The sequence below is a fragment of the Telmatherina bonti genome (assembly GCF_933228915.1).
Source record: "Telmatherina bonti genome assembly, chromosome: 21".
Lineage (NCBI taxonomy): Eukaryota > Metazoa > Chordata > Actinopteri > Atheriniformes > Telmatherinidae > Telmatherina > Telmatherina bonti.
In genome coordinates, this window is record NC_136630.1 from 32,838,001 (window position 1) to 32,861,612 (window position 23,612).

At 52.2% G+C, this 23,612-nt stretch overlaps 1 protein-coding gene across 1 annotated transcript in view; it reads left to right on the plus strand.

The window, feature by feature from the left end:
- The window catches only part of ryr2a (ryanodine receptor 2a (cardiac)), a gene marked incomplete at its 3' end in the record, with an annotated part of 479,882 nt that overhangs the window by 354,268 nt on the left and 102,002 nt on the right, over positions 1 to 23,612 (plus strand). The window contains exons 85-86 of the mRNA XM_079260659.1: positions 13,958 to 14,034; positions 14,787 to 14,860. Of these exons, the coding sequence (XP_079116785.1) occupies positions 13,958 to 14,034; positions 14,787 to 14,860 (151 nt within the window). The remainder of the gene's footprint in view (positions 1 to 13,957; positions 14,035 to 14,786; positions 14,861 to 23,612) is intronic.

Genomic DNA, 23,612 nt, shown 5'->3' on the forward strand with positions numbered 1-23,612 from the left:
ACCACCTCCTGGCGGGTGGAAGACTCCTCCACCTCCTTGCGGGTGTAAATGACTCCACCACCTCCTCGCGGGTGGAAACGACTCCTCCACCTCCTTGCGGGTGTAAATGACTCCACCACCTCCTCGCGGGTGGAAGACTCCTCCACCACCTCCTTGCGGGTGTAAACGACTCCTCCACCTCCTTGCGGGTGTAAATGACTCCACCACCTCCTCGCGGGTGGAAACGACTCCTCCACCTCCTTGCGGGTGTAAATGACTCCACCACCTCCTCGCAGGTGGAAGACTCCCCGGACACCTCCTCGCGGGTGTAAACGTCTCGTCCACCACCTCCTCGCGGGTGGAAACGACTCCTCCACCTCCTTGCGGGTGTAAATGACTCCACCACCTCCTCGCAGGTGGAAGACTCCCCCAACACCTCCTCGCGGGTGTAAACGTCTCGTCCTCCACCTCCACGCGGGTGTATACGACTCCACCACCTCCTCGCAGGTGGAAGACTCCTCCACCTCCTCGCGGGTGTGAACGACTCCTCCACCTACTAGCGGGTGTAAATGACTCCTCCACTTCCTCGCGGGTGAAAGACTCCCTCAACACCTCCTCGCGCGTGTGAACGACTCCTCCACCTCCTCGCGGGTGTAAACGACTCCTCCACCTCCTCGCGGGTGTAAATGACTCCTCCACTTCCTCGCGGGTGGAAGACTCCTCCACCTCCTTGCGGGTGTAAATGACTCCACCACCTCCTCGCGGGTGGAAACGACTCCTCCACCTCCTTGCGGGTGTAAATGACTCCACCACCTCCTCGCGGGTGGAAGACTCCTCCACCACCTCCTTGCGGGTGTAAACGACTCCTCCACCTCCTTGCGGGTGTAAATGACTCCACCACCTCCTCGCGGGTGGAAACGACTCCTCCACCTCCTTGCGGGTGTAAATGACTCCACCACCTCCTCGCAGGTGGAAGACTCCCCGGACACCTCCTCGCGGGTGTAAACGTCTCGTCCACCACCTCCTCGCGGGTGGAAACGACTCCTCCACCTCCTTGCGGGTGTAAATGACTCCACCACCTCCTCGCAGGTGGAAGACTCCCCCAACACCTCCTCGCGGGTGTAAACGTCTCGTCCTCCACCTCCACGCGGGTGTATACGACTCCACCACCTCCTCGCAGGTGGAAGACTCCTCCACCTCCTCGCGGGTGTGAACGACTCCTCCACCTACTAGCGGGTGTAAATGACTCCTCCACTTCCTCGCGGGTGAAAGACTCCCTCAACACCTCCTCGCGCGTGTGAACGACTCCTCCACCTCCTCGCGGGTGTAAACGACTCCTCCACCTCCTCGCGGGTGTAAATGACTCCTCCACTTCCTCGCGGGTGGAAGACTCCCCCAACACCTCCTCGCGGGTGTAAATGACTCCTCCACCTCCTCGCGGGTGGAAGACTCCCCCAACACCTCCTCGCGTGTGTAAACGACTCCTCAACCTCCTCGCGGGTGTATACGACTCCACCACCTCCTCGCGGGTGGAAGACTCCTCCACCTCCTTGCGGGTGTAAATGACTCCACCACCTCCTCGCGGGTGGAAACGACTCCTCCACCTCCTTGCGGGTGTAAATGACTCCACCACCTCCTCGCGGGTGGAAGACTCCTCCACCACCTCCTTGCGGGTGTAAACGACTCCTCCACCTCCTCACGGGTGTAAATGACTCCACCACCTCCTGGCGGGTGGAAGAATCCTCCACCACCTCCTCGCGGATGGAAGACTTCCCCAACACCTCCTCGTGGGTGTAAATGACTCCACCACCTCCTAGCGTGTGTAAATGACTCCTCTACCTCCTCGCGGGTGTAAACGACTCCTCCACCTCCTCGCGGGTGTAAATGACTCCACCACCTCTTCGCGGGTGTAAACGACTCCTCCACCTCCTCGCGGGTGTAAATGACTCCACCACCTCCTCGCGGGTGGAAGACTCCTCCACCACCTCCTCGCGGGTGTAAACGACTCCTCCACCTCCTTGCGGGTGTAAATGACTCCACCACCTCCTCGCGGGTGGAAACGACTCCTCCACCTCCTTGCGGGTGTAAATGACTCCACCACCTCCTCGCAGGTGGAAGACTCCCCCAACACCTCCTCGCGGGTGTAAACGTCTCGTCCACCACCTCCTCGCGGGTGGAAACGACTCCTCCACCTCCTTGCGGGTGTAAATGACTCCACCACCTCCTCGCAGGTGGAAGACTCCCCCAACACCTCCTCGCGGGTGTAAACGTCTCGTCCTCCACCTCCTCGCGGGTGTATACGACTCCACCACCTCCTCGCAGGTGGAAGACTCCTCCACCTCCTCGCGGGTGTGAACGACTCCTCCACCTACTAGCGGGTGTAAATGACTCCTCCACTTCCTCGCGGGTGAAAGACTCCCTCAACACCTCCTCGCGCGTGTGAACGACTCCTCCACCTCCTCGCGGGTGTAAACGACTCCTCCACCTCCTCGCGGGTGTAAATGACTCCTCCACTTCCTCGCGGGTGGAAGACTCCCCCAACACCTCCTCGCGGGTGTAAATGACTCCTCCACCTCCTCGCGGGTGGAAGACTCCCCCAACACCTCCTCGCGGGTGTAAACGACTCCTCAACCTCCTCGCGGGTGTATACGACTCCACCACCTCCTCGCGGGTGGAAGACTCCTCCACCTCCTTGCGGGTGTAAATGACTCCACCACCTCCTCGCGGGTGGAAACGACTCCTCCACCTCCTTGCGGGTGTAAATGACTCCACCACCTCCTCGCGGGTGGAAGACTCCTCCACCACTTCCTTGCGGGTGTAAACGACTCCTCCACCTCCTCACGGGTGTAAATGACTCCACCACCTCCTGGCGGGTGGAAGACTCCTCCACCACCTCCTCGCGGATGGAAGACTTCCCCAACACCTCCTCGTGGGTGTAAATGACTCCACCACCTCCTCGCGTGTGTAAATGACTCCTCTACCTCCTCGCGGGTGTAAACGACTCCACCACCTCCTCGCGTGTGTAAATGACTCCTCCACCTCCTCGCGAGTGGAAGACTCCCCAAACACCTCCTCGTGGGTGTAAATGAATCCTCCACCTCCTCGCGGGTGTAAACGACTCCTCCACCTCCTCGCGGGTGAAAATGACTCCTCCACCTCCTCGCGGGTGTAAACGACTCCTCCACCTCCTCGCGGGTGTGAACGGCTCCTCGGGTGTAAACGACTCCTCCACCTCCTTGCGGGTGTAAATGACTCCACCACCTCCTTGCGGGTGTAAATGACTCCACCACCTCCTCGCGGGTGGAAGACTCCTCCACCACCTCCTCGCGGATGGAAGACTCCCCAAACACCTCCTCGTGGGTGTAAATGACTCCTCCACCTCCTCGCGGGTGTAAACGACTCCTCCACCTCCTCGCGGGTGAAAATGACTCCTCCACCTCCTCGTGGGTGTAAACGACTCCTCCACCTCCTTGCGGATGTAAATGACTCCACCACCTCCTCGCGGGTGGAAACGACTCCTCCACCTCCTCGCGAATGTAAACGACTCCTCCACATCCTCGCGGGTGTAAACGACTCCACCACCTCCTCGCAGGTGGAAGTCTCCCTCAACACCTCCTCGCGGGTGTAAATGACTCCTCCACCTCCTCGCGGGTGTAAACGACTCCTCCACCTCCTTGCGGGTGTAAATGACTCCACCACCTCCTCGCGGGTGGAAACGACTCCTCCACCTCCTTGCGGGTGTAAATGACTCCACCACCTCCTCGCGGGTGGAAGACTCCTCCACCACCTCCTTGCGGGTGTAAACGACTCCTCCACCTCCTTGCGGGTGTAAATGACTCCTCCACCTCCTTGCGGGTGTAAATGACTCCACCACCTCATCTCGGGTGGAAGACTCCTCCACCTCCTCGCGGGTGTAAATGACTCCACCACCTCCTCGCGGGTGGAAACGACTCCTCCACCTCCTCGCGAGTGTAAACGACTCCTCCACATCCTCGCGGGTGTAAACGACTCCACCACCTCCTCGCAGGTGTAAACGACTCCACCACCTCCTCGCGGGTGTAAATGACTCCTCCACCTCCTCGCGGGTGTAAACGAGTCCTCCACCTCCTTGCGGGTGTAAATGACTCCACCACCTCCTCGCGGGATGAAACGACTCCTCCACCTCCTTGCGGGTGTAAATGACTCCACCACCTCCTCGCGGGTGGAAGACTCCTCCACCACCTCCTTGCGGGTGTAAACGACTCCTCCACCTCCTCGCGTGTGTAAATGACTCCTCCACCTCCTCGCGAGTGGAAGACTCCCCCAACACCTCCTCGCGTGTGTAAACGACTCCTCCACCTCATCTCGGGTGGAAGACTCCTCCACCTCCTCGCGGGTGTAAATGACTCCACCACCTCCTCGCGTGTGGAAAGGACTCCTCCACCTCCTCGCGAGTGTAAACGACTCCTCCACATCCTCGCGGGTGTAAACGACTCCACCACCTCCTCGCAGGTGGAAGTCTCCCTCAACACCTCCTCGCGGGTGTAAATGACTCCACCACCTCCTCGCGGGTGGAAACGACTCCTCCACCTCCTTGCGGGTGTAAATGACTCCACCACCTCCTCGCGGGTGGAAGACTCCTCCACCACCTCCTTGCGGGTGTAAACGACTCCTCCACCTCCTTGCGGGTGTAAATGACTCCACCACCTCCCCGCGTGTGTAAATGACTCCTCCACCTCCTCGCGAGTGGAAGACTCCCCCAACACCTCCTCGCGTGTGTAAATGACTCCACCACCTCCTCGCGGGTGGAAACGACTCCTCCACCTCCTTGCGGGTGTAAATGACTCCACCACCTCCTCGCGGGTGTAAACGACTCCTCCACCTCCTCGCGGGTGTAAATGACTCCTCCACCTCCTCGCGGGTGTAAATGACTCCTCCACCTCCTTGCGGATGTAAATGACTCCACCACCTCCTCGCGGGTGGAAGACTCCCCCAACACCTCCTCGCGGGTTTAAACGACTCCACCACCTCATCTCGGGTGGAAGACTCCTCCACCTCCTCGCGGGTGTAAATGACTCCACCACCTCCTCGCGGGTCGAAACGACTCCTCCTCCTCCTCGCGGGTGTAAACGACTCCTCCACATCCTCGCGGGTGTAAACGACTCCTCCCCCTCCTCGCTGGTGTAAATGACTCCTCCACCTCCTCGCGGCTGTAAACGACTCCTTCACCTCCTCGCAGGTGTAAACGACTCCTCCCCCTCCTTGCGGGTGTAAATGACTCCTTCACCTCCTCGCAGGTGTAAACGACTCCTCCACCTCCTCATGGGTGGAAGACTCCTCCACCTTCTCGCGGGTGTATACGACTCCACCACCTCCTCGCGGGTGGAAACGACTCCTCCACCTCCTTGCGGGTGTAAATGACTCCACCACCTCCTCGCGTGTGTAAACGACTCCTCCACCTCCTCGTGGGTGGAAGACTCCACCACCTCCTCGCGGGTGGAAACGACTCCTCCACCTCCTTGCGGGTGGAAGACTCCACCACCTCCTCGCGGGTGGAAACGACTCCTCCACCTCCTTGCGGGTGTAAATGACTCCACCACCTCCTCGCGTGTGTAAATGACTCCTCCACCTCCTCGCGAGTGGAAGACTCCCCCAACACCTCCTCGCGTGTGTAAATGACTCCTCCACCTCCTCGCGGGTGTAAACGACTCCTCCACGTCCTCGCTGTTGTAAACAACTCCACCTCCTCGCGGGTGTAAATGACTCCTCCACCTCCTCGCGGGTGTAAATGACTCCTCCACCTCCTCGCGGGTGGAAGACTCCCCCAACACCTCCTCGCGGCTGTAAATGACTCCTCCACCTCCTCGCGGGTGTAAATGACTCCTCCACCTCCTTGCGGGTGTAAATGACTCCACCACCTCCTCGCGGGTGTAAATGACTCCTCCACCTCCTTGCGGGTGTAAATGCCTCCACCACCTCCTCGCGGGTGGAAACGACTCCTCCACCTCCTTGCTGGTGTAAATGACTCCACCACCTCCTCGCGTGTGTAAATGACTCCTCCACCTCCTCGCGAGTGGAAGACTCCCCCAAAACCTCCTCGCGTGTGTAAACGACTCCTCCACCTCCTCGTGGGTGGAAGACTCCTCCACCTTCTCGCATGTGTAAACGACTCCTCCACCTGTGAGGAGGTGGAAGACTCCTCCAACACCTCCTCGCGGGTGTATACGACTCCACCACCTCCTCGCGGGTGGAAGACTCCTCCGCCTCCTCGCGGGTGTAAATGACTCCTCCACCTCCTTGCGGGTGTAAATGACTCCACCACCTCCTCGCGGGTGGAAACGACTCCTCCACCTCCTTGCGGGTGTAAATGACTCCACCACCTCCTTGCGTGTGTAAATGACTCCTCCACCTCCTCGCGAGTGGAAGACTCCCCCAACACCTCCTCGCGTGTGTAAATGACTCCACCACCTCCTCGCGGATGGAAACGACTCCTCCACCTCCTTGCGGGTGTAAATGACTCCACCACCTCCTCGCGTGTGTAAATGACTCCTCCACCTCCTCGCGGGTGTAAACGACTCCTCCACCTCCTCGCGAGTGGAAGACTCCCCCAACACCTCCTCGCGGGTGTAAACGACTCCTCCACCTCCTCGCGGGTGTATACGACTCCACCACTTCCTCGCGGGTGGAAGACTCCTCCACCTCCTCGCGGGTGTAAACGACTCCTCCACCTCCTCGAGGGTGTAAACGACTCCTACACCTCCTCGCGGGTGTAAACGACTCCTCCACGTCCTCGCTGGTGTAAACAACTCCTCCACCTCCTCGCGGGTGTAAATGACTCCTCCACCTCCTCGCGGGTGTAAATGACTCCTCCACCTCCCCGCGGGTGGAAGACTCCCCCAACACCTCCTCGCGGGTGTAAATGACTCCTCCACCTCCTTGCGGGTGTAAATGACTCCACCACCTCCTCGCGGGTGGAAGACTCCCCCATCACCTCCTCGCGGGTGCAAATGACTCCTCCACCTCCTCGTGGGTGGAAGACTCCCCCAACACCTCCTCGCGGGTGTAAACGACTCCTCAACCTCCTCGCGGGTGTATACTACTCCACCACCTCCTTGCGGGTGGAAGACTCCTCCACCTCCTTGCGGGTGTAAATGACTCCACCACCTCCTCGCGTGTGTAAATGACTCCTCCACCTCCTCGCGGGTGTAAACGACTCCTCCACCTCCTCGCGAGTGGAAGACTCCCCCAACACCTCCTCGCGGGTGTAAACGACTCCTCCACCTCCTCGCGGGTGTATACGACTCCACCACTTCCTCGCGGGTGGAAGACTCCTCCACCTCCTCGCGGGTGTAAACGACTCCTCCACCTCCTTGCGGGTGTAAATGACTCAACCACCTCCTTGCGGGTGTAAATTACTCCACCACCTCCTCGCGTGTCTAAATGACTCCTCCACCTCCTCGAGGGTGTAAACGACTCCTACACCTCCTCGCGGGTGTAAATGACTCCTCCACCTCCTCGCGGGTGTAAATGACTCCTCCACCTCCCCGCGGGTGGAAGACTCCCCCAACACCTCCTCGCGGGTCTAAATGACTCCTCCACCTCCTTGCGGGTGTAAATGACTCCAGCACCTCCTCGCGGGTGGAAGACCCCCCCATCACCTCCTCGCGGGTGTAAATGCCTCCTCCACCTCCTCGTGGGTGGAAGACTCCCCCAACACCTCCTCGCGGGTGTAAACGACTCCTCAACCTCCTCGCGGGTGTATACTACTCCACCACCTCCTTGCGGGTGGAAGACTCCTCCACCTCCTTGCGGGTGTAAATGACTCCAACACCTCCTCGCGGTTGGAAACGACTCCTCCACCTCCTTGCGGGTGTAAATGACTCCACCACCTCCTCGCGGGTGTAAACGACTCCTCCACCTCCTCACGGGTGTAAATGACTCCACCACCTCCTGGCGGGTGGAAGACTCCTCCACCACCTCCTCGCGGATGGAAGACTTCCCCAACACCTCCTCGTGGGTGTAAATGACTCCTCCACCTCCTCGCGGGTGGAAGACTCCCCCAACACCACCTCGCGGGTGTAAATGACTCCTCTACCTCCTCGCGGGTGTAAACGACTCCTCCACCTCCTCGCGGGTGTAAATGACTCCACCACCTCTTCGCTGGTGTAAACGACTCGTCCACCTCCTAGCGGGTGTATACGACCCCACCACCTCCTCGCGGATGGAAGACTCCTCCACCTCCTCGCGGGTGTAAACGACGACTCCACCTCCTCGCGGGTGTATACGACCCCACCACCTCCTCGCGGATGGAAGACTCCTCCACCTCCTCGCGGGTGTAAACGACTCCTCCACCTCCTTGCGGGTGTAAATGACTCCACCACCTCCTCGCGGGTGGAAGACTCCTCCACCACCTCCTTGCGGGTGTAAATGACTCCACCACCTCCTCGCGTGTGTAAATGACTCCTCCACCTCCTCGCGGGTGTAAACGACTCCTACACCTCCTCGCAGGTGTAAACGACTCCTCCACCTCCTCGTGGGTGTAAATCACTCCTCCACCTCCTTGCGTGTGTAAATGACTCCACCACCTCCTCGTGGGTGTAAATGACTCCTCCACCTCCTCGCGGGTGTAAATGACTCCTCTACCTCCTCGCGGGTGGAAGACTCCCCCAACACCTCCTCGCGGCTGTAAGTGACTCCTCCACCTCCTCGCGGGTGTAAATGACTCCTCCACCTCCTTGCGTGTGTAAATGACTCCACCACCTCCTCGCGGGTGGAAGACTCCCCCAACACCTCCTCGCGGGTGTAAATGACTCCTCCACCTCCTCGCGGGTGGAAGACTCCCCCAACACCTCCTCGCGGGTGTAAACGACTCCTCAACCTCCTCGCGGGTGTATACTACTCCACCACCTCCTCGCGGGTGGAAGACTCCTCCACCTCCTTGCGGGTGTAAATGACTCCAACACCTCCTCGCGGGTGGAAACGACTCCTCCACCTCCTTGCGGGTGTAAATGACCCCACCACCTCCTCGCGGGTGGAAGACTCCTCCACCACCTCCTTGCGGGTGTAAACGACTCCTCCACCTCCTTACGGGTGTAAATGACTCCTCCACCTCCTCGCGGGTGGAAGACTCCCCCAACACCTCCTCGCGGGTGTAAATGACTCCTCTACCTCCTCACGGGTGTAAACGACTCCTCCACCTCCTCGCGGGTCTAAACGACTCCTCCACCTCCTCGCTGGTGGAAGACTCCCCCAACACCTCCTCGCGGGTGTAAACGAGTCCTCCAACTCCTCGCGGGTGTAAACGACTCCTCCACCTCCTCGCGGGTGGAAGACTCCCCCAAACCACCTCGCGGGTGTAAATGACTCCTCTACCTCCTCGCGGGTGTAAACGACTCCTCCACCTCCTCGCGGGTGTAAACGACTCCTCCACCTCCTCGCGGGTGTATACGACTCCACCACCTCCTCGCGGGTGTAAATGACTCCACCACCTCCTTGCGGGTGTAAATTACTCCACCACCTCCTCGTGTGTGTAAATGACTCCTCCACCTCCTCGCGGGTGTAAACGACTCCTACACATCCTCGCTGGTGTAAACAACTCCTCCACCTCCTCGCGAGGGTAAATTACTCCTCCACCTCCTCGCGGGTGTAAATGACTCCTCCACCTCCTCGCGGATGTAAACGACTCCTCCACCTCCTCGCGGGTGTTTACGACTCCACCACCTCCTCGTGGGTGGAAGACTACCCCAACACCTCCTCGTGGGTGTAAATGACTCCTCCACCTCCTCGCGGGTGTAAACGACTCCTCCACCTCCTCGCGGGTGTAAACGACTCCTTCACCTCCTCGCAGGTGTAAACAACTCCTCCACCTCCTTGCGTGTGTAAATGACTCCACCACCTCCTCGTGGGTGTAAATGACTCCTCCACCTCCTCGCGGGTGTAAATGACTCCTCTACCTCCTCGCGGGTGGAAGACTCCCCCAGCACCTCCTCGCGGCTGTAAGTGACTCCTCCACCTCCTCGCGGGTGTAAATGACTCCTCCACCTCCTTGCGTGTGTAAATGACTCCACCACCTCCTCGCGGGTGGAAGACTCCCCCAACACCTCCTCGCGGGTGTAAATGACTCCTCCACCTCCTCGCGGGTGGAAGACTCCCCCAACACCTCCTCGCGGGTGTAAACGACTCCTCAACCTCCTCGCGGGTGTATACTACTCCACCACCTCCTCGCGGGTGGAAGACTCCTCCACCTCCTTGCGGGTGTAAATGACCCCACCACCTCCTCGCGGGTGGAAGACTCCTCCACCACCTCCTTGCGGGTGTAAACGACTCCTCCACCTCCTTACGGGTGTAAATGACTCCTCCACCTCCTCGCGGGTGGAAGACTCCCCCAACACCTCCTCGCGGGTGTAAATGACTCCTCTACCTCCTCACGGGTGTAAACGACTCCTCCACCTCCTCGCGGGTCTAAACGACTCCTCCACCTCCTCGCTGGTGGAAGACTCCCCCAACACCTCCTCGCGGGTGTAAACGAGTCCTCCAACTCCTCGCGGGTGTAAACGACTCCTCCACCTCCTCGCGGGTGGAAGACTCCCCCAAACCACCTCGTGGGTGTAAATGACTCCTCTACCTCCTCGCGGGTGTAAACGACTCCTCCACCTCCTCGCGGGTGTAAACGACTCCTCCACCTCCTCGCGGGTGTATACGACTCCACCACCTCCTCGCGGGTGTAAATGACTCCACCACCTCCTTGCGGGTGTAAATTACTCCACCACCTCCTCGTGTGTGTAAATGACTCCTCCACCTCCTCGCGGGTGTAAACGACTCCTACACATCCTCGCTGGTGTAAACAACTCCTCCACCTCCTCGCGAGGGTAAATTACTCCTCCACCTCCTCGCGGGTGTAAATGACTCCTCCACCTCCTCGCGGATGTAAACGACTCCTCCACCTCCTCGCGGGTGTTTACGACTCCACCACCTCCTCGTGGGTGGAAGACTACCCCAACACCTCCTCGTGGGTGTAAATGACTCCTCCACCTCCTCGCGGGTGTAAACGACTCCTCCACCTCCTCGCGGGTGTAAACGACTCCTTCACCTCCTCGCAGGTGTAAACAACTCCTCCACCTCCTTGCGGGTGTAAACGACTCCACCACCTCCTCGCGGGTGTAAACGACTCCTCCACCTCCTCGCGGGTGTAAACGACTCCTTCACCTCCTCGCGGGTGTAAACGACTCCTCCACCTCCTCGCGGGTGTAAACGACTCCACCGCCTCCTCGCGGGTGTAAATGACTCCTTCACCTCCTTGCAGGTGTAAACGACTCCTCCACCTCCTCGCGGGTGTAAACGACTCCTCCACCTCCTCGCGGGTGTAAACGACTCCTCCACCTCCTCGCGGGTGTAAACGACTCCACCGCCTCCTCGCGTGTGTAAATGACTCCTCCACCTCCTCGCGAGTGGAAGACTCCCCCAACACCTCCTCGCGGGTGTAAACGACTCCTCCACCTCCTCGCGGGTGTAAACGACTCCACCGCCTCCTCGCGTGTGTAAATGACTCCTCCACCTCCTCGCGAGTGGAAGACTCCCCCAACACCTCCTCGCGGGTGTAAACGACTCCACCACCTCCTCGCGGGTGTGAATGTCTCCTCCACCTCCTCGCAGGTGTAAATGACTCCTCCACCTCCTCGCGAGTGGAAGACTCCCCCAACACCTCCTCGCGGGTGTAAACGACTCCACCACCTCCTCGCGGGTGTGAATGTCTCCTCCACCTCCTCGCAGCTGTAAATGACTCCTCCACCTTCTCGCGGGTGTATGAGACTCCACCACCTCAACTCGGGTGTAAACGACTCCTCCACCTCCTCGCGGGTGCAAACGACTCCTCCACCTCCTCGCGGGTGCAAACGCACGTTGTCACAAATGTTTACACACGGACCCCCTGAAGCCGTTTTACATCCCACACAGAAGCTGCACTTCGCCGTGACGGGAATTGTATTGGCTTCATGGCAGTGGGGTCAGAACTGGCGTCAGAGCTGGTGGGTGAGGTCTGGAAGTGGAAAGCAGAAAGTTGCAAGCCACTGCACTGAGGAGAATGAATTGATTCTAAAGTTTAACACAAGCAGGTGTTATTGATTACATTTAATTTAATGTACTTTTTTAAATGTTGTGTCAGTTGTTGTAAAATGTGAAATGTAAACACAGTAGATTCTGCATTTATTGTTCACATATTTATCGGTAACACAGTTATAATGAAGAAAAATGTGAATGTTTGCTTTGCAAAGTGATTCTGGTGTGTACCTCGAAATTTTCTTTTTGCACTCCCAAAAATTTAGTCCAGAGCCCTGTACATATCATAGATATTTTTCCCAGAGGTGACATCCTCTGGCCAAAAATGTGTTGAGCTTGCTGGGCAGGAGGGGGAAGCAGTGCTCCATCAACACTGTGTACAGTGGAGGTGGAGTCGGATTTGTTTCCAGTGAGGGTTGGACTCCGCCAAGGCTGCCCTTTATCACCGATTCAGAATTTCTAGGTGCAGCCGAGGGGTTGAGGGGATCCGACTTGGTGGCCTCAGGATTGGGTCCCTGCTTTTTGCAGATGACGTGGTCCTGTTGGCTTCATCTGGTCGTGATCTCCAGCTCTCACTTGAGCGATTCGCGGCCGAGTGTGAAGCGGCTGGGATGAGAATCAGCAAGGATGGAGCGAGAGATGGACAGACGGATCGGTGCGGCGTCTGCAGTAATGCAGACTCTGCGCCGGTCTGTCGTGGTGAAGAAGGAGCTGAGCCAGAAGGCGAAGCTCTCCATTTACTAGTCGATCTACGTTCCTACCATGTTAAATTAACAAAACTGACAGATAATGTTTTGAACTAGCTTTATTGTGTTACGGCAAAAGAAAAGACTAGCTGCATGACATGTAGCTTACTCCTCAATCGTGTACAACACTTATTTAAAAAACTACTGGTGCCCACAGGGCCATAACTCAATATACTACAGTGTAGTGGCCCCTCAGGAAGTGGGTATACTGTCAATTTTTTGCCCCCTAAAAGATTCGGCCTGAAAAACTGTTTCAGAAAAATTGACATGTGATATTAATTCATAAATTGCAAGACTATTTCGCAACTTATTGTCTCAACAAACTCATGTTGCCATGGCAGTAAGAAATACTGTAATATACACAACCTTAGGAATGATGTTTGAGTTTTCTTTTTGACATTTTTGCATGAAAATAATTACTAATGAATTACATAATTTTAAGATAAAATATTGCAATAATTATGTCAAAGCTTTTTTTCCTTTTTTTTCCAACAAATGCTAATAATAATTTACTCTCCACTTGTTACCTTTGTCAGATTGAAATCTTGACATTTTCATCCATCTGAACCATAACAGGTCATAAGGAAGACATCCTAGTAGATGTTATTCTCTCATGTTTAGGTGGAAGAATGGTTCGCACAGCTCTGCAGCTCACACTAACTTTTGACCTTTTAAATAATAACTCGTGAAATTTTTGTACTTTTGGATTTCATAATTGTGACAAGTTCTGGATGGTTTTGAATCTCGAGGAGGAAATGGATCTCACTTCTGCCTGACCTGATCCACATCACCACCCTATCCTGGTCCCGCCGATAGTCCTTCACCCACCTCATGTAGAGCTCCCAGCTCTGCAACTCACTGCCAGAAACACTGGAAACATGAACATTTCAGCCATCTTTAAAGCCAGACTCAAAACTTTAAACACTAAATCCTTCAAATACTTTGCTGTTCATCCATTCTTTATAATGTCTTCATGTTTGCCGTATGTTGATTCTTTCTTTTCTTCATCTTGTCAAGTCTCCTTGAAGGCCTTAAAAGGCAATTTAAACAAATTATTTAGTATTGTTATTTTAATGAGAATCAGCAGTTTTATGTGTATTATTATGTATTGTTATTGTCCATCTGCATGTTCACAAAATGGGTTAAGAGAAAACAATGATCTCAGCTGAATCCGTGGTGTTTCTCTGCATCTTTGACAGAAAATGCTAGACTATCTGAAAGACAAGAAGGATGTGGGCTTCTTCCAAAGTCTGGCTGGTCTGATGCAGTCATGCAGGTGACTACAAACGCTCTTCTTTCTGTTGGCAGAAATAAAACAGAAAATGTTTCATTGTGTTATTAGTGTTTTATTAACTACACTGGGAAATGGTTCTGTTTCATCATGCATGAATAAAACTGAATGTACTTTAGGTATTTTTGGTTAATCACAATGTCAAGGTCATTTTTGCACATGTTTATGGTAAATCCTTATTTGTTTAAATAAAGATGTCCACGCTGCAGTGGCTTTTTGAGAATACCAGTTTTATCCCCATTTGTCATTCTGAAATGAGGATATCTTGGACAGTAAATCTCAGACATTGCACACACCGACCAAAGCATTATTTTGCAGTTTTTGTTCAAACTTGGACCCAACTCATTAGACTTTATACCTTCAACGGGTTTTACTTGAAGGGGACTACCAGACTCCTGTTATGTTATAGAGGTCATGTACATGGCAGCAAATGGTCCACTGTCAAAACAAACATCTGTAAATGCTGTAATTCATCTTTTTTGGAGGATTTATGGTCTCTGTTCAGCCTGACATGGCTGTCATTAATCCTTGTAGTGGATTTGTGATCTAAGGCGTTTAAGTTTTTTAACATTTTTTCTTTCTGGAAGATATTAGTTTTTTTTTTTTTTTTAATTGTTGACCACTGTTGAGTTATTATTCATCTTGGATTATTAGTTTTGGGCTCATGTTAGGTATTGGTCGAGGCTGCTAGTGTGTAGGAACATTTGTAGTTCATGATGCCCTTGGCTTTGTTTCAGTGTTCTGGACTTAAATGCCTTTGAGAGGCAGAATAAAGCCGAGGGGCTGGGGATGGTGACAGAGGAGGGGTCAGGTAAGTCTCATTCATGTCAACTACTTTCTGTTTTTTCTTATGACATTACAATTGCATGGAATTCTGACAAAATATCTCCTGTTGGAGATCATCTTGTTGTTAAATGCATATTTGTTAATGTTAAATAAAATTCTTCAATGTACTCTTAATCATCATAAGGATAGAAAATTTAGCGCTATCTGTACGACATGCAGCACCCTGCTTAAGGTTTATATTGTTTGAAAAGAAACTTAATTTTTGGTTTCTGTCTGTTCCTCACAAAGACATGTTTGCCCTCCCATCAAATCATCAGTCTTTTGTTTTCTTTGTCCACTTTATTGTCACATTGTTCTTTAGACCTTTGCTTAAAGATTTTGGCAGTTGAGCATCACTATGGAGGGAAATTTGTCTTTATTATCCAATCAAAAAAGTTAGATTTGAAACCAAAAATGATTTTTAAGAGCAAAACAAAAAAAAACAAAAAAAAAAAAACCCGCCCATCAAAACCAACCAATAGAAACTCTGCTGTCATTCACCAGCGCAGGCCCCGCCCATCAAATGCAGTTAAATTCCCAAGCAAAGCTTTAAAAGTTGCAAGCAAAGAGGACTGATTTGCAAACAAAACTGTATAACTTGTAACCAAATGTTTTTAACTGTAAAGAGAAAAGGACTTATTTTTATGCACAATGGTTGTAGTTTCTGACTTACAAACTGTAGTTTTGATTGAAGAAAAATGTAGTTTTGATTGAAGTTGGAGAAGTATGCTTTCTCAGATATATATATATATATATATATATATATATATATATATATATATATATATATATTTTTTTTTTTTTTTTTTTTTTTTTTTTCAATTGGAACCTAATTAGTTTCTATCCCTCCAAAAAAAATTGATTACCACTTTTTCATTTTTGTCTCTCAAAAATCATTTTTGGTTTCAAATCTAACTTTTTTTGTGATTGGATAATAAAGACAAATTTCTCTCCATACATCACCTGCTGTTCTGGTCTTTAATCAAGTGTAACTTCCTGGCGTCCAAACAGTCCTTGTACATCCCAGGTAACAAATCCTTTAATATTCCAGAGTGATGCTGATGGAATTATTGTAATTTTCCATCTGGCAGATTAGTTTTAGATAGTAAAAATATTTTGTAACACCCAGTTTAAAAAAAGAAAAAGGCCTTTACAAAGATAATTCATTAGATAATTACTATTTCATATGTTGTAACAGGTGCAGCAATAACATTCCAAGCAACCAAAAGTGTACTTTTTCTGATATTAAGCTCCCATTACAGAGAACATCACATTTCCCTGACTCCAGTGTTTGGTACTCACCACTGGTCAACTTTGTTCACAGTAGAACATAAATTACATCCCTGTGTTCCTCAAAGCCCTGTGCCAGTCATGGTGAAAGGGTTACTTGGCTGACTCTTATCCTTTTCTCCTAATGGTGAAGTGTTTGGAGTGTTGACTCAGGCACAGTGCAGCACCGTCTGCCCTTCTCAATCCACTCGTCAGTTAGTGGGACTGTTGTCATGACAACTGATGAGCTGCTGTGAGCCTTTGGCCTTATTCATCCAGATCATAAACCTGTTCTGTTACTTTTCCTGTTTTCTCGTCTCCTCTTCCTCTACTTCTATTGTCTCCCCTTATCTTTAATCGTTCCTTCTTGTGGTGTTGTACACCAAAGTGTTAAATGCTCTTTATTGTGAGTAGTGGTGCAGTAACACTGTTTTGACACACGGGGGCAGCGACACACAAGCGTGCAGAGCGGAAAGCGTGTCAACAGGAATGGCGTAACGGCAGCCAAATGTTTCAAACTAAAATAAAGAATCCGATTTATCTGGGAGTTTGTGTTCAGTATGGTTTCATCTGAAGTACTCCACACTTATTGGAGATACAACACTTTGATTCCTCCATTTTTTTCCTCCTCTCCCTCCTTTTCTCTGCCTCTCTTGGTGTGCTCTGTCCCCTTCTTTCCTTTCCTTTCTGTCCTCATCTCCTATGATCTTGTCTAATCTGGCATATCTTTAACATAATTTTAACCATCTTTTATGGTCGTTCAAACATTTTTATGACATTTACACACCATTTTGAGCTTCAAACTGTCTTAGTATTGGCTTTATCTTTATATTCATGTCACGGCAGGCAGTGGAGATGTTGAGGGAGTGGACCCAAACGCAGAGAAGACGGAACAGGGATGCAGGTTCTAGACGGATTTATTTTTAACCCCGGAAACTAAGAAAAGACAAACTAACAGAGGTACACAATGATCCAGCAACAAGGAGTGAACCTGAGTAGTATAAATACCCAGGGAAGCCAAACAGGTGAAGTAATTAACAAAATGAAACCAGGTGAACTCAATAACAGGAAATCAATGAAGCTAAACAAGAACCGAGGGAACTAAACAGGAAAACTACAAAATAAAACAGGAACCCTGAAAACAAAGCAAAGGGAAAAACCCAAATCATGACAGTACCCTCCCCACAAGGGCCGGCCACTGGACGGCCCAAAAAGTTCAGAGTCCAGAGACGGGTGGGAGGAGGGGGCCCGGAGGAGGGACCAAGGGAAAAAACAAAGTCCAGGGGAAGAGTCCAAACGGCCCAGCTCAGGAAACAGTCTGGGGCAGCCTCGGCTCTGGAGGACGGCCGGGAGGCCCAGACGACGGGGGCAGCCTCGGCTCTGGATCCCTCACGTTGGACACTGGAGGCGGAGGAGAAGGAGCGACCTCCTCGCCGGACACTGGAGGCGGGGGAGAAGGAGCGACCTCCTCGCCGGACACTGGAGGCGGGGGAGAAGGAGCGACCTCCTCGCCGGACACTGGAGGCGGGGGAGAAGGAGCGACCTCCCCGCCGGACACTGGAGGCGGGGGAGAAGGAGCGACCTCCTCGCCGGACACTGGAGGCGGGGGAGAAGGAGCGACCTCCTCGCCGGACACTGGAGGCGGGGGAGAAGGAGCGACCTCCTCGCCGGACACTGGAGGCGGGGGAGAAGGAGCGACCTCCTCGCCGGACACTGGAGGCGGGGGAGAAGGAGCGACCTCCTCGCCGGACACTGGAGGCGGGGGAGAAGGAGCGACCTCCTCGCCGGACACTGGAGGCGGGGGAGAAGGAGCGACCTCCTCGCCGGACACTGGAGGCGGGGGAGAAGGAGCGACCTCCTCGCCGGACACTGGAGGCGGGGGAGAAGGAGCGACCTCCTCGCCGGACACTGGAGGCGGGGGAGAAGGAGCGACCTCCTCGCCGGACACTGGAGGCGGGGGAGAAGGAGCGACCTCCTCGCCGGACACTGGAGGCGGGGGAGAAGGAGCGACCTCCTCGCCGGACACTGGAGGCGGGGGAGAAGGAGCGACCTCCTCGCCGGACACTGGAGACGGGGGAGAAGGAGCGACCTCCTCGCCGGACACTGGAGACGGGGGAGGAGGAGCGTCCCGTCCTGGGACCCCCTCGGGAACATGGAGCAAGGGAGGAGCGTCCCGTCCTGGGACCCCCTCGGGAACATGGAGCAAGGGAGGAGCGTCCCGTCCTGGGACCCCCTCGGGAACATGGAGCAAGGGAGGTGGACGAGCTCTGGGCGCTGGCGTGGGAGCCTGCAGCGCCGGAGACGTGGACCTGGGCGCTGGCGTGGGAGCCTGCAGCGCCGGAGACGTGGACCTGGGCGCTGGCGTGGGAGCCTGCAGCGCCGGAGACGTGGACCTGGGCGCTGGCGTGGGAGCCTGCAGCGCCGGACGGGTTCTGGGCGCTGGCGTGGGAGCCTGCAGCGCCGGAGACGTGGACCCGGGCGCTGGCGTGGGAGCCTGCAGCGCCGGAGACGTGGACCCGGGCGCTGGCGTGGGAGCCTGCAGCGCCAGAGACGTGGACCCGGGCGCTGGCGTGGGAGCCTGCAGCGCCAGAGACGTGGACCCGGGCGGGGACACTGGAGACGTTGGCCTCGGAACTGGCGGTGGTAGTGGTCCGGATGTGTGGAGCGCCAGTCTAGTTCCCAGAAAAGGGGACTGGCCAGGGCTCTCCACTGGGCCAACCAGTCGTCGGTGCTGTCTGCGCCGGTTTCTCTTGGAAGAGGTCCAGTGAGGCTCGTTGGTCGGGAGGTGTTTGGCCGCCTCCCGACGAAAAAACTCAAACAGAGTAACCATCTCTGCTGGGTCCTCGGTTGGCTGGATCATTCTGTCACGGCAGGCAGTGGAGATGTTGAGGGAGTGGACCCAAACGCAGAGAAGACGGAACAGGGATGCAGGTTCTAGACTGATTTATTTTTAACCCCGGAAACTAAGAAAAGACAAACTAACAGAGGTACACAATGATCCAGCAACAAGGAGTGAACCTGAGTAGTATAAATACCCAGGGAAGCCAAACAGGTGAAGTAATTAACAAAATGAAACCAGGTGAACTCAATAACAGGAAATCAATGAAGCTAAACAAGAACCGAGGGAACTAAACAGGAAAACTACAAAATAAAACAGGAACCCTGAAAACAAAGCAAAGGGAAAAACCCAAATCATGACAATTCATTTCAGCAAAAGATTCAACAAGCACACTTAATCATTTTTTATTTGTCCATCATTCATTTCCATACAACTTTTAACCATGTTCACTACATTTGAACACTATTCTCACCTTTGGCTTTTGCCTTATAATTATGTCAAATGAAGCTTCAATAAGCAATTTCAGCCATCTTTAACTGTCTTTTAGTCCTTTCAATCTTCTGTCTTTTGCTCATTTCTGGTAAACCTTTGGCAATTTTCACCACATTGGAACACCACTTTCACATTGAAATACTTCTACTATTGGCCTTAACTTTATGATAATGTCAGCTAAGTCTTCAACAAGCAGATTTGAACCATGTTCAACTGTTCATCTCTGATTTCAGTTCAACTTTCTGACATTTTCAGTACATTTACACACCATTTTTGGATTTAAACCAACTGGTTTTTGCTTTACTCTTAGCTTTAAAATTACTTCAACTAAGGCCTAACATGAACATTTGAACTATTTTCAACTTACTTTTGCTCTTTTCTATTTAACATGTAACATTGTTACTCTAAAATACTTCTGTTTGCTTTAGCTAGATAATTAGATCAGTTAAGGCTTCAACAGATTATAACCACCTTTAACTGACTTTTTACTCATTTAAGTTAAACTTTCAACAATTTTATTAAATTCACACACAATTTTCAGCTTCAAGCATATTACTATCGCTCTCCATTATAATTATTTCGGCTAAGGCATCGAAAAGCACATTTCCAGCCTTTTCAACCAGCTTTCAACTCAACTCTTCCAATATTGCTTTAGTTTCAAGAAGCAGATCTCAAACGATCTTCACCTACCTTGGACTCATTTTATCTTAATTTTCAGCCGTTTTAACCTAGTGGAAATATCTGTTTGTAGCTAACCCAGCCAGATGATGGTGAAGCTTACTGATGTTTCAGAATTATTTTATTTAGATCGATCCATTTTCCGTGATCTTCCTCAGCCTTCAGAAAACACCTTAAGAGCTACAGGACAGAAACATAATATAAGCTAATCTATTCACCAGCACATTATTTTAACACAAGACAATATAAAGTAACTTGCAAACAAAAGGCTAACTTACCAGAAACATAACCTCAATTTCTTTCAGCTTAAGGTTCTGATATTGGCTCAGCTGTTACAAGAATAATGCATTTGAACACTTATTATAACGAATCATGTCAGAGAAAACAGCAATAAATGTTCAGAACCGAAAGCGACCTTGTTCTCATTCCAGCTACGTGCTTAATTATAAGAATTCCAAAGCTTTGCAATACAACAGCCATAGGTTAGATGATGCAAATTCGCTGTCACATTCTTGCTATAAGACGATAAAACCGGAAGTTCACAAGAACTGTGCCAAAATAAAAGTCTTTGCCGTGCAAACAGTAATGTCAAAATAAAAGTTTCAAGAAGTGGTTACCATTCAATGGTGTCGTCCAGAAACCACATTTTAGGGTTTATTAGGTGCCTTTACACTATTTTTGCTTTAAACACTTCTATTCTGCTTTGTGATCATTTAAACTTTCTTTAGCATTATTGTTCAAGCATTTTCACATGACCACAGTTGCCCTGCTGTTCTGCAAGAATATCAAATTTTGTTGTTATTATTATTGTGTGAATGTATAGCACACATTCACAGAACAGTTTTCCTGTTTCTCTTTATTTGCGTTTACTATTTATGCCAATGTTGTAAGCATTGAGGCACACATATTACTATCACTCTGCATTTATTCTCCTGGTTCTTCTCTCATTTCTGCCTCAATTTTTAACGCATGTCTCCTCACTGAGCTTTGACTCTTCCCTCATAAAAATGACATCAAAAGATGCATCTCAATTGGGAATAGTGTGTCATAACTTTTGTTGTAAGAAAGCCTGACAGCCCCATAGAGCAAAAAAATGGATTTTGACTGGAATAAGATGAGCCATGATGAACTTTGGAGCCGTACAACTCAGCCATATTTTAACCTAGGAACATAATTTGAAGTTTAAATGGATCATGGAAGATAAAACTCTTGTTGTCTCAAAGGGCATTTTCATGTCCTTTTTGGTTTTGACACAGTCGTTACATTTTAGTTTAGTTACCTTTTAGGGAAAAATCAGAAAATTGCCCAAAATCCCTCTCCATTCTAATTCTGATTTTAAAAATGAACAGTAGAATTCCTCAAACAAATGTGTCTTACACACAGAGTTTTATTGTACATGTATAAACTATATAGAAATGTAGGAAATTATGTTGGCAGTAGACTCTGGCTCCAAAATTGCTATGACTTACAGTTTTTGAGTTATGGAGCTCCAAAGATCACAATGTCTACTTTCATTGCTACTAACTCATTCTAAAGAAACCAGACTTCAACTGATATCCTCATGCATTTCATTTGCCACGGTTTAAACTCTTTTCAAATTAGGGCAAAATAAATTTACATTTGTAGGTTTCTCAGAGCCCTCTGAAGTCTTTTCCTCTTTCTCTCCATATCTCTTTTATTGTTTTCTCAACTTTCATATCTTCAGTAAGTAAATTTCAACCATCTTCAACTGGCTTTCCCTCATTTTATTTCAACTTTCAATCATATTCATATTTACACTCCATTTTCAATTTTTCTATCCATCTTCATCTTCATATTCATGCCGCTTATCCGGGGTCGGGTCGCGGGGGCAGCAGCCTGAGCAGAGAAGCCCAGACTTCCCTCTCCCCAGCCACATTTGCCAACTCTGCGGGGGGATCCCGAGGCGTTCTCAGGCCAGCCGAGTCCTCCAGCGTGTCCTAGGTCTTCCCCGGGGTCTCCTCCCAGAGGGACGTGCCTGGAACACCTCACCAGGGAGGTCCAGGAGGCATCCTGACCAGATGCCCGAGCCACCTCAACTGGTTCCTCTCGATGCGGAGGAGCAGCGGCTCTACTCTGATCTCCTCACCCTATCTCTAAGGGAGAGCCCGGCCACCCTGCGGGGGAAACTCATTTCAGCCGCCTGTATACGAGATCTCCTTCTTTCGGTCACGACCCACAGCTCATGACCATAGGTGAGGGTAGGAACGTAGATCGACTGGTAAATCGAGAGCTTTGCCTTCTGGCTCAGCTCCTTCTTCACCACGACACACCGGCGCAGAGTCTGCATTACTGCATTCGCCGCACCGATCCGTCTGTCGATCTCACGCTCCATCTTTCCCTCACTCGTGAACAAGACCCCGAGATATTTAAACTCCTCCACTTGAGGCAGGACCTGACTCCCGACCCGGAGAGGACAATCCACTCTATTCCGGCTGAGGACCATGGTCTCAGATTTGGAGGTGCTGATTCTCATCCCGGCCGCTTCACACTCGGCCGCGAATCGCTCAAGTGAAAGCTGGAGATCACGACCAGATGAAGCCAACAGGACCACGTCATCTGCAAAAAGCAGGGACCCAATCCTGAGGCCACCAAGCCATATCCCCTCAACACTTCGGCTGCGCCTAGAAATTCTGTCCATATAAGTTATGAACAGAATCGGTGATAAAAGGGCAGCCTTGGTGGAGTCCAACCCTCACCAGAAACAAATCTGACTTACTACCGTCAATGTGGACCAAGCTCTGACACCTGTCGTACAGGGACCGGACAGCTCGTACAAGGGGGTCCGGTAGTTCAAGAATCCCCCAAAGGAGTCCCCAGGAACACAGTTGAAGGAGGAGGAGTTGAGGAGGTCTTCGAAGTATTCCTTCCACCGACCCACTACGTCCCGAGTTGAGGTCAGCAGCTCCCCATCTCCACTGTACACAGTGTTGATGGAGCACTGCTTCCCCCTCCTGAGCCGCCGGATGGTGGACCAGAATCACCTCGAAGCCGTCCGGAAGTCTTTCTCCATGGCCTTGCCAAACTCCTCCCATCCCCGAGATTTTGCCTTGGCGACAGCCGAAGCCGCATGCCGCTTAGCCCGCCGGTACCCATCAGCTGCCTCCAGAGTCCCACAGGCCAAGAAGGCCCGATAGGACTCCTTCTTCAGCTTGACAGCATCCCTCACTGCTGGTGTCCACCAACGAGTCCTGGGATGACAGACACCTTACAGCCACAGCTCCAGCTGGCCGCGTCAACAATAGAAGCACGAAACACAGCCCATTCGGACTCAATGTCCCCCGCCTCACTCGGGACATGGTTGAAGCTCTGCTGAAGGTGGGAGTTGAAGCTCGCTCTGACGGGGGACTCAGCCAGACGTTCCCAGCAGACCCTCACAACACGTTTGGGCCTGCCAGATCTGACCGGCTTCCTCCCCCACCACCTGAGCCAACTCACCACC